The sequence below is a fragment of the Naegleria fowleri genome (genome assembly GCF_008403515.1).
Source record: "Naegleria fowleri strain ATCC 30894 chromosome Unknown tig48, whole genome shotgun sequence".
In the NCBI taxonomy this organism is placed as follows: Eukaryota; Heterolobosea; class Eutetramitea; order Acrasida; family Naegleriidae; genus Naegleria; species Naegleria fowleri.
The window spans coordinates 746,519-757,338 of NW_025407980.1; the positions used below are offsets into that span (position 1 = coordinate 746,519).

Here is a 10,820-nt window from a genome sequence, read left to right on the forward strand (position 1 = left end):
TCGGAAAGACATTCGGGTGGATTCCGAATATATGCATCATCTGAATATTTGATTATTGTTTGATATTACACACCATCACTTACTGAAAGAAGTATCACATTCTCGTCCACTTTTTATCAAGTTTAGTTATTGCTTTGAATTTTGGTTTGAAATCATCTCAACACACTACCAAAACAAAATTATTGGATCCTATTGTGCCACCGATCGTTAAACACCATAAATATTTAGGACTTGCACAACAACGATGAGAAATATTAGGCAAAGAAAGATCGATGAGAACAAGCCTTTGCCTATTGTCATCTTTTACTCATTGCTTAACAAGGGCTCAACGGAAGGCGGCAACTCAACGTTGTCTGCATCATCGACAACAACAACCGAAACATCAAGCAGCTCAAATCAAAATGGAACTCTTCACCACAGTAACACAAGCATACACAATGATGTGTCTAAACTAAATTCTGAAAATTCACTAAAGTTGATCGGAACTCATCCTGACAAAATTTCACACAATATCAAGAATGGAAACGCTCACAGCAATGGATTTGTCATCAAGAATCATGCATCAACCAGTTCTACTGAGAAGAAGAAAAGGTCAAAATTGCAAAAACGAAAATCCATGACGCCTCAAGAAGAATTAAAATTAATTGCAAAAGAAACAGGTCTCGATGAGGACACACTTCAGGTATGTATGATTGTTAAAATTCTGTTGTCACATGATTGCCATTCATTGAAAAACAAATGTGGTGTTCAATTTACATTTGAATGTTGGGGATTCAATGACTTATCACAATAACATTGGAATGATCATTACATATGTGATATTCTCTACATTCTGTTGTCCAATCACTGTGTAATAGGTTCTACTGAAATGTCAAGAAAATAATGATAATATTTCTCATAATTATACGTACGACCACACTATTGATGAAGAATCAGATCATGGAAGGAGCAGCGGAGGTTTGGGTAATGCTAGGAGAGGCGGAAGTGGAGCAATATTTCGATCATCGTCGTCATCATCTCAAAACTCATTATTAACTGCTCCCGATATTATCATTCATATACCGAACGTTAAAATTATTTCTGAACCAGAAAATAATGATAAATTGTCGGATCATTCGTCAAGTGCATCGTCGTCGTCGACGACAAATGCATACATAAATGGACATGCATCTAGGATACGTGCAGAGTTTTCTCAAGCAATTAATGAAAAGAAACGGCGCAGAAAGGAGCAAAGTCAAAGTCGGAAGAAAACCAAATTTCAACAAACAACACATTACTTACACTATTTACCAAACAATTTGCAGATTGACAGAGACATTAATTCAATTTTATACGACATGGAGGATGAGGACTTTATTTTTTTGGAGAAATTTCATGAAAATTATTTGCGAATGTACGAAGAATGCTTTGGTGAGGAGATATGTTTTAATGGAATTCGAAATAAGAGGACTATAACCATGGACCAATTGCTGCAGAGGTGGCAAGTGTCATCGAAACATTTACTGCCAACACCAGCACAAACACTTCAAATTCTAGATGAGGACTTTTTTGAGGAATGTATCGATAGATTCGAAAAAACAACTGCATTTTCGAATGATCTTTGCACATTTAGAAGTGCGTTGGAGAAATTTCCAAGCTTGAAACGATTTTTTTTCGATGTTGAAAATTATTTAACACTTCCGCATGTGCAGAATGGCAAAAGTCCCTTAGGTCTGAAACCAAGCCACCATGCCACCTCCTCACCAAGCATAAATCCTTCCCACAAACATCAACCAGAACCCTCAAGCAATGATAACCTCACCACCACTAGCGCCTTGGGTACCTGTTCCACATTGAATACCACTTCGACATCACAAATTTCCAAACTGAACTCTTCCTCTCCATTCCTGCAGCAGTTCACCAAAAATGACTCTGATTCACGCTATAATCTTCACATATTTGCTAATTCAAAAACCGTATCCGAAAATAATTCCATCACAAAACAATCCAATAGTAATTCTATCCTTTCTCCAACTCCATTACAAGCAGATGTAGCAGCATCAACCACAACTAGGCAACCTAACCTATCACCGCTATTACACTTTCCTTCCCAACATTCCGTTTCTTCGTCCTCTGATTATTCTAGCAGCATGAACACTACTACAAATTGTTCGATACCATCTACAAGTGATAGCAGTACTAGCAGCAGCCCGTCTTCTTCGAAGAAGATACTACCAACTTCCTTTCTTTATGAAATTTATTTATTCTGGAAAAAAAAACGTTTATCTAGAATTGTTTCTAGTACAGATAAGATGCTTTACCCAACATGCGGTAGGCCATTAATTTTGGACTTTGAAAAACAAACGAGTATTCATGACAAAAATCATCATGCTGCATTTAGACCAAGACAACTCCCAAAAAAACAATCTGAGGAAATTCTAAATGACACCTCATCTCTTCAACGACTTCGAAAGCTAAGAAAAGACCTAATATCACTCAGCAAGCTCATGGAAATGATCAACACACGAGAAGAAAAGAAGCTTGAATATGTGACCTTGTTACAAGAAGTTTTATTGAACAAACTTGGTCCTTCTGCTGTTGTGAATGGTTGTCAACAAGAGGAATTGACAAGTGGGCACCTTCATCCAATTCACACCACTTCTTCACTGGAAAATGGTAATGCGAAGGACCCCATTTCATCCCTTCATACCAACTCTCATGCCAAATCAACTCATAATCATGATGAAAAACAATCAGCTGATTCATCTTTATCGAGGATCCAAACCTCGATGGACATTGTAGATGGTACCAAAGCTTCATTACATGACGCTACACCCCACAATATTCCTTCCATACCTCATCCCAATTCAGAAATGGACACTACTACCATTGAATATAATCCCATGTGCGAAAGTGTTTGGAAGCAACAACACAAACAAGACGCTAAATCTGGTTACACCAGTATGAATTTGTTGCACTTTAAAGAAATTCTGAAAAAACACAACAGACCTTTCTTTCCATTTCTTGCCAAATATGTTAGAAAAGTTCGCAATTTCACGGGAGATGACTCTATTGCAGAACAATTTAATACAGACCTTCCAAGCTATGTGCCTGGTAGCGAGTACAAGGCACAATTGACTCGTGATGGAGTTACATTTGATTTTCCAAATGATATGCAAGAACCATTCCATACTCAGCATGAAATTGCATTCAACCACAAAATTGACAATTTGCTTGCAGACGAAGTTGCGCAATACAAACAACGGCAAGAACAAGTACAAAATGGGAACTGTAGCAGTGGTGACATGCTCGTGCAACTGCTGGATGAAGAAGAAAACGGTGAAAATTCCCATCCGTACGATGACATTCGTGAAGTTGAACTGAGCGAATTCGAAGAACGAATGAATGTGGTGGTCACAGACCAGTCATCTGATAGGAAGAATGCAGAGTTTTCGCATCTCCACGATCCTTTCCAACCCCATGATGATTTTATGGATTTTCAAACACAATAAATCTAATTAGTTTATTATTAGCACCATTGGTAATTTTCAAACACAATAAATGTATTCGAATCATAATCTCGATGCATTCAATGGTTTCTTGTTTCACTATTATTTGCGCGCTATCAAAACGCATCAAAAAAATAGAATGATCTACTGAGAGAACACCATGAAGGAGACCCAGATGATCGATTCTTTTCCTTCACCCCGAATTACCATCACAAAATCGGGCAATGTGTTTGGAGAAACAAATGACATTTTGAATGGTGATGATGAAGGAGAGGATGTTTTTAATTTATTCCGAAAGAAAACAGCAAGTAGTGGTGGTGGTGTTGCACCTCGACAGCCAATTCTCAACAACACTGTCAAACGTTCAACAGTTGTTGTTGGTAATGTGGTCGAGTTGGAAGTACCTCCAACAGTTTCGCGAAGTTCATCTCTTTCGAGCCTTATTGATGATTTAGACTCGGATTCGAATGTTCAATACAATAATAATGATCAAAAACTATCAAAGCCAGCCGCCAACCATTTATTGGGAGATAATTTTTGTCCTCCTTACAACATTATGAAGGCGAGTAGTGAAAGCATATGTTTGCACAGTACGGAAGAGGAAGATCTATCCTCTCAAATCAAGGAATCAAAGCCTCATGACAGAATTCTCAAGGAATTACTTTTGAATGAGTTTGGACTTGCAGAGAGCTCGACTTTGAGTTCCGCAATGACATCATCAACAACACCGAACGCCCTATTGAATAGTACACATGTCACAACAACAAAAGAAGCAACTCATCCATCAAACACATTACAAATTCAAACAAATGTAAAAACAAAAGTGGTTTCAAAAACATCACATGCCGCTACAAGTAGCTCAACAACAAATTCCCATCAGAAATCCAACACACCAATAAGGCCCAAAGTGAATTCTCACAATGGCTCAACTACATCCAAATTGTCATCAAGACATCCTCGGCCAGGTTCTGCTCCCCTTAAAAAGGCATCGCATGCCTCAACCAAACCTGAGGACCCTAAAAACTCTAAGGTCGATCCTCTTATTTTGAATCTTGAAAAAGCAATGAACACTCTCTATGTAAAACCGCAAACTGAACCTCAAAATACACCCATTATTTCAACCATGATTGTGGTGACACCTGAACCTCGTGGAGATTCGCCGTCTCCATTTACGGAACATAATTCCACACCAACAAAATCCTCCTCACCACCGTTGTCACTTCCTCAACAAAACGAAACTTCTCATCATCATGAACAAACTCTGAAAAAACCACCACTAAGCATCAAAATTGAATCCCCAAGTCATGTAAATAGCACCTCCAAAACCAAGTTAGTGAAATATGAGGGTACAAGAGTGTATCAAGGAAAAAACCAAACCTCCTCCTCCGCCAGTACGAACATCCATAATTCCATGGTGCCACCGTCTCAACCACCTCAACAACAACAACAGAAACATCCCAAATCTCAAACCACTTCCAATAATTGTAAACCACCTTCCTCAAGCATCGGGGTGACTACTGGAAATAATGATGGAGATGCTTCTCACTCGAAATCTCAACAGCCATCACCCAACACTAACCACAACAACAATCAAAAACTTTGCGTTTGGGACCGTATCAAACTAGGAAGTAATGCAATACAAAAACGAATCGACACCATGAAAACATCACTCCAAAGAGGTGGAAGCCAGCTTTCACTAACTACAATGCTCGCACCAACCTTAAGTGCCACCAACGGTACATCCAAAAACAATCTACTCTCTGATTTGAAACGAATCGGCTCGAAGCGAGAGTTGTCAACACCAAAGCCCAAAATTCCAAACGATATTTTTAATACTTCCTCAATTCTTTTCAAAATTCATGATTTAATTCAAAACAAACTTTTAAGGGAACGAGAAACAAGAACCAGTGACAAGGTCAAGTGGCGTCTCAAGAAAAAATTTAAGCGTCTAATTGCACAACAACAATCTGAAAAGAAAGATCGACAGCTTATTGGAATTTATGAGCATAGAAAAAGATTGACTCGATTTCAAATGCAAGCAGTTTTAAATACTGTGGATCCGTTACGATTAATCCCTCAACATAATGACAATGAAGAGGGTCCTCCTCAATCAGTTCAAAAATCGCACTCAGCCATAGCTTCTAATCATTTCCTAAAATCTGGCACATCATCAAATGAGAATAGTGCAAGAAATTCCATTCATTCAAACTCGAATGGATCTTCCAATAACTCCACCTTAATAGATTACCATGAAAAAAATCGAGAAGAAATTATGAAACAACAGAAAATATTGGAACAGCTGGCATCAGAACTTTTTCAACAAGATCACAACTCGAGAAAGGTGAAATTTGGAGATGAAAAATCAACAAATTCAAGTACTAACAATTCTAGCACGCAATCGTCCATCCAGGAAAAATCTTCTGTAGACTCCCTTCATCAAGAATGTCACCATGATCATTCAACTCTCATTCGCAATAGAATTTCAAATCATCCGTTATCGCAGAGGCCACATTCTGCACCTCTGAGGGGAGTTATTGCTGCCAATCATGATCAAAAAAAGAATTCTCTTCAAGACATGATGATTGAGAAGGAAGTTTCTAAACGAAAGGCGAATGCTTTCTTGTCGAATGCATCCAAATCTTCCCACTCTTCTAAACACTCGTCAGCTCTCTCAAAAACCTTTTCAGAAACCAAGTTGAAATTATTTAATCCGTACGCACCAAAAGTGCCACTCAAGGATGCTTATTGTGGTGATTCGGGTAATGCTTCTCAACAAGATGAACATAGGGCAAAAAATAAGGGAAACACTTTGGTCATTGAATTTCAAAAAATGGTTCTTCAAGAAAATGAATTGAAGCAGGGAGCTTTGAATCACAGCTCAGTAACTTCAGAAATTGAGGAAGGACCCACCACTGATTTGTATGATTTCAGTAGCGTTAACCCATTCGATGCTGTTAAAAACATGAATATCACCTCAAAGCCGCAGCACATGCCTGAAATGCAAAAATTTTCATCCTTTTCAAATGCAGAAAAAGAAGGAAAGAAAGCAATCATTGCTCAACAACAAAACCCACTACGAAAAAGGGTAAAAATCAAACCACCTTTAGATACTGGACTAAAAATTAAGGAAAAGAGAGATCCTGTTTTAACCACAGGAATTGTTTGTGATATTGGCAAGTTCACCCTGTGTTAAGTAAAATTTTGATTCATACTTGGATTAATAATAATTCGACTTTCTAAATCTTGTCAAATGCGTTGTTTATGTTTGAAAAGTACAATCGTTACCATCCAATTAAAAAACCTCATAAAAAAGGTAAATTCATGGCGTGGTGGTTTCAGTTTCCTCTGAAATCTTTAACAATGAAAGTAATAATTCTCGTTCTTTCATGTATGATTCTAAAACACTTTCATTTTTTACAAGTTCAAGATCTCGTTGTCGTGCGGCGTCTCGCAACACTTCCATGACCTCCAACAGTCTTGATTTTAAGATTATATTTTGATTTAAAAGCTTGGAATTTAAAGCTTGTAACGTTTGATTTTCCTTTTTCATTAATTCCGTCATGGTGTTATTTTCTCGTTTGAGCTCTTCCATTTTGTCGTGAGATCTTGAAAGTATCAATTTGATGGCTGATTCATAATTAGCAACTTTGACAGATTGAATTCTATTAATTTCCTTTTGAGTTGCAAGTTGTTCCTTTAAGAATTCGATCGATTCTTCATCATTAGTCTGAGAAGCAACTGGTTTTGAAACTGGTTCAATCACATAGGTGCTGGAAGAAACTCTTTTTTGGAGTGTTTCTATTTGATGTAGTAATTCTTCAATTCTCAATTTTAGTGTTGCATTTTCCTCATTTTTCAAAGTTAACTCTAATTGCAGCTCTGAAAATATCGATGTGTCATTAAGTGACGAAGAGATATCAGAAGGCACATTCTTTAGGAAAGAAGGTCGTTCAATAATAGCTGTTGTCTTTGCTACACCAGTACTATTGTTGAAAGTAGTTGAGAATGTTGTGTCCTTTGTTGATGATGAAGGAAGAGATGAGGATGTTACTGGTGATGCACTCCGAGTTGCTGAAGCGTTCACAAGAACCTGATCATTTGTCACCTCCTCGAGTGTGAGCGAGTCTTGTTTTTGCTGATCTTCTTGGCCATATCGATCAAGAAAACGTTGACTATGGGCAGTTGTTGTGCTCAAATTTGGGTCCAACTGTAACTGTTGAGTCTCCGATATTTTCCGAATACTATCCTGTGTTTGTTTTAATTGATGATACAATTGATGAATACTCATGGAAAGGCCATCAAATACTTGATTCACTTGTTCATATTCTTTACTAGTGTGAGAGGTTGTTGATGATGATGATGAGGGTGTTCCATTTGTTGTGGAGATATTGTTGGAAATGTGATTATTATTATTATTTTGATTATTATTATTATTATAATTGGTAGTCATTACTGAACTGCTATTAGTACCCATCAATAATGACGATGGTGCTACTCCAAGAGAAATCATTGTGTTAGTCGTTACAGGAGGTTGAGAGGCTTTTCGAGAAGGAACTGTGGACGATGCCGTTGATAAATTTCGTCCCACATTTAAAGCACTCGTAGAAGCAGATCCATAAGGACCCGTGGTAGCGTTCATGATGATGGTATTCATCCCTATGGTTGATGATCTCTGCAGTGTTGGTCCCGAAGCAGAGGATGATGGAGGGGCTGAAGTTGAGCTGTTATTATTCGGAAGAGGAGTCAAGGGCATATGATATTTTAAAAAATAATTCTTTTTTTCTGTTTGTTTTTGTTCATCAACAATGTGATTACTCGGTATATATTGAAAATAAGTCAAATCTGAAAATTGTCGTGATTGGTTGTTCTTCAAACTAGTATTTATTCTTGCTCACTTTCACTGATTATTTACTTGATTAACGCTGGACGGAGAGGTGAGTAATGAATCTAATATCTGCCAAAACAGTTTTGGTAACGTCATCAGGAATGACGTCCACTTTACGAGTGTTCGCTTTAGTGACTGACAATCTTACTCTAAAGGAATCTCCTGTTTGCATGGTTGAAACATCAACCTTTAGTGTCGCTTGAAGAACACTTCCAAAATCATCCACAAAGCTGACCTTCTTCAAGGCAAGGTGGGTTTGGGTTTGGGTTTGGGTTTGGGTTTGGGTTTGGGTTTGGGTTTGGGTTTGGGTTTGGGTTTGGGTTTGGGTTTGGGTTTGGGTTTGGGTTTGGGTTTGGGTTTGGGTTTGGGTTTGGGTTTGGGTTTGGGTTTGGGTTTGGGTTTGGGTTTGGGTTTGGGTTTGGGTTTGGGTTTGGGTTTGGGTTTGGGTTTGGGTTTGGGTTTGGGTTTGGGTTTGGGTTTGGGTTTGGGTTTGGGTTTGGGTTTGGGTTTGGGTTTGGGTTTGGGTTTGGGTTTGGGTTTGGGTTTGGGTTTGGGTTTGGGTTTGGGTTTGGGTTTGGGTTTGGGTTTGGGTTTGGGTTTGGGTTTGGGTTTGGGTTTGGGTTTGGGTTTGGGTTTGGGTTTGGGTTTGGGTTTGGGTTTGGGTTTGGGTTTGGGTTTGGGTTTGGGTTTGGGTTTGGGTTTGGGTTTGGGTTTGGGTTTGGGTTTGGGTTTGGGTTTGGGTTTGGGTTTGGGTTTGGGTTTGGGTTTGGGTTTGGGTTTGGGTTTGGGTTTGGGTTTGGGTTTGGGTTTGGGTTTGGGTTTGGGTTTGGGTTTGGGTTTGGGTTTGGGTTTGGGTTTGGGTTTGGGTTTGGGTTTGGGTTTGGGTTTGGGTTTGGGTTTGGGTTTGGGTTTGGGTTTGGGTTTGGGTTTGGGTTTGGGTTTGGGTTTGGGTTTGGGTTTGGGTTTGGGTTTGGGTTTGGGTTTGGGTTTGGGTTTGGGTTTGGGTTTGGGTTTGGGTTTGGGTTTGGGTTTGGGTTTGGGTTTGGGTTTGGGTTTGGGTTTGGGTTTGGGTTTGGGTTTGGGTTTGGGTTTGGGTTTGGGTTTGGGTTTGGGTTTGGGTTTGGGTTTGGGTTTGGGTTTGGGTTTGGGTTTGGGTTTGGGTTTGGGTTTGGGTTTGGGTTTGGGTTTGGGTTTGGGTTTGGGTTTGGGTTTGGGTTTGGGTTTGGGTTTGGGTTTGGGTTTGGGTTTGGGTTTGGGTTTGGGTTTGGGTTTGGGTTTGGGTTTGGGTTTGGGTTTGGGTTTGGGTTTGGGTTTGGGTTTGGGTTTGGGTTTGGGTTTGGGTTTGGGTTTGGGTTTGGGTTTGGGTTTGGGTTTGGGTTTGGGTTTGGGTTTGGGTTTGGGTTTGGGTTTGGGTTTGGGTTTGGGTTTGGGTTTGGGTTTGGGTTTGGGTTTGGGTTTGGGTTTGGGTTTGGGTTTGGGTTTGGGTTTGGGTTTGGGTTTGGGTTTGGGTTTGGGTTTGGGTTTGGGTTTGGGTTTGGGTTTGGGTTTGGGTTTGGGTTTGGGTTTGGGTTTTGGGTTTGGGTTTGGGTTTGGGTTTGGGTTTGGGTTTGGGTTTGGGTTTGGGTTTGGGTTTGGGTTTGGGTTTGGGTTTGGGTTTGGGTTTGGGTTTGGGTTTGGGTTTGGGTTTGGGTTTGGGTTTGGGTTTGGGTTTGGGTTTGGGTTTGGGTTTGGGTTTGGGTTTGGGTTTGGGTTTGGGTTTGGGTTTGGGTTTGGGTTTGGGTTTGGGTTTGGGTTTGGGTTTGGGTTTGGGTTTGGGTTTGGGTTTGGGTTTGGGTTTGGGTTTTGGGTTTGGGTTTGGGTTTGGGTTTGGGTTTGGGTTTGGGTTTGGGTTTGGGTTTGGGTTTGGGTTTGGGTTTGGGTTTGGGTTTGGGTTTGGGTTTGGGTTTGGGTTTGGGTTTGGGTTTGGGTTTGGGTTTGGGTTTGGGTTTGGGTTTGGGTTTGGGTTTGGGTTTGGGTTTGGGTTTGGGTTTGGGTTTGGGTTTGGGTTTGGGTTTGGGTTTGGGTTTGGGTTTGGGTTTGGGTTTGGGTTTTGGGTTTGGGTTTGGGTTTGGGTTTGGGTTTGGGTTTGGGTTTGGGTTTGGGTTTGGGTTTTGGGTTTGGGTTTGGGTTTGGGTTTGGGTTTGGGTTTGGGTTTGGGTTTGGGTTTGGGTTTGGGTTTGGGTTTGGGTTTGGGTTTTGGGTTTGGGTTTGGGTTTGGGTTTGGGTTTGGGTTTTTGGGTTTGGGTTTGGGTTTGGGTTTGGGTTTGGGTTTGGGTTTGGGTTTGGGTTTGGGTTTGGGTTTGGGTTTTGGGTTTGGGTTTGGGTTTGGGTTTGGGTTTTGGGTTTGGGTTTGGGTTTGGGTTTGGGTTTGGGTTTGGGTTTGGGTTTGGGTTTGGAGTTTGGGTTGG

At 40.2% G+C, this 10,820-nt stretch overlaps 3 protein-coding genes and 1 pseudogene across 4 annotated transcripts; 3 read left to right on the forward strand and 1 right to left on the reverse strand.

Annotated features, from left to right (window-relative positions):
• Window positions 1–244: 244 nt before the first annotated feature.
• On the forward strand, window positions 245–3,491 carry FDP41_006021 (uncharacterized protein; the record flags this gene model as incomplete). The annotated part of the gene is made up of 2 exons (XM_044709612.1): window positions 245–682; window positions 858–3,491. The coding sequence occupies 2 exons, from the start codon at window positions 245–247 to the stop codon at window positions 3,489–3,491; spliced, it is 3,072 nt and encodes a 1,023-aa protein (XP_044559982.1).
• Window positions 3,492–3,648: 157 nt separating this feature from the next.
• Window positions 3,649–6,681, forward strand: FDP41_006022 (uncharacterized protein; the record flags this gene model as incomplete). Its single annotated transcript, XM_044709613.1, has 1 exon — window positions 3,649–6,681. The coding sequence occupies one exon, from the start codon at window positions 3,649–3,651 to the stop codon at window positions 6,679–6,681; it is 3,033 nt and encodes a 1,010-aa protein (XP_044559983.1).
• Window positions 6,682–6,807: 126 nt separating this feature from the next.
• Window positions 6,808–8,241, reverse strand: FDP41_006023 (uncharacterized protein; the record flags this gene model as incomplete). Its single annotated transcript, XM_044709614.1, has 1 exon — window positions 6,808–8,241. One exon carries the CDS (start codon window positions 8,239–8,241, stop codon window positions 6,808–6,810), a length of 1,434 nt encoding a protein of 477 aa, XP_044559984.1.
• Window positions 8,242–8,474: 233 nt separating this feature from the next.
• FDP41_006024 lies at window positions 8,475–10,820 on the forward strand (annotated as a pseudogene). The gene is made up of 2 exons: window positions 8,475–8,504; window positions 8,567–9,960. Coding segments are annotated over exons 1-2 (1,424 nt in total).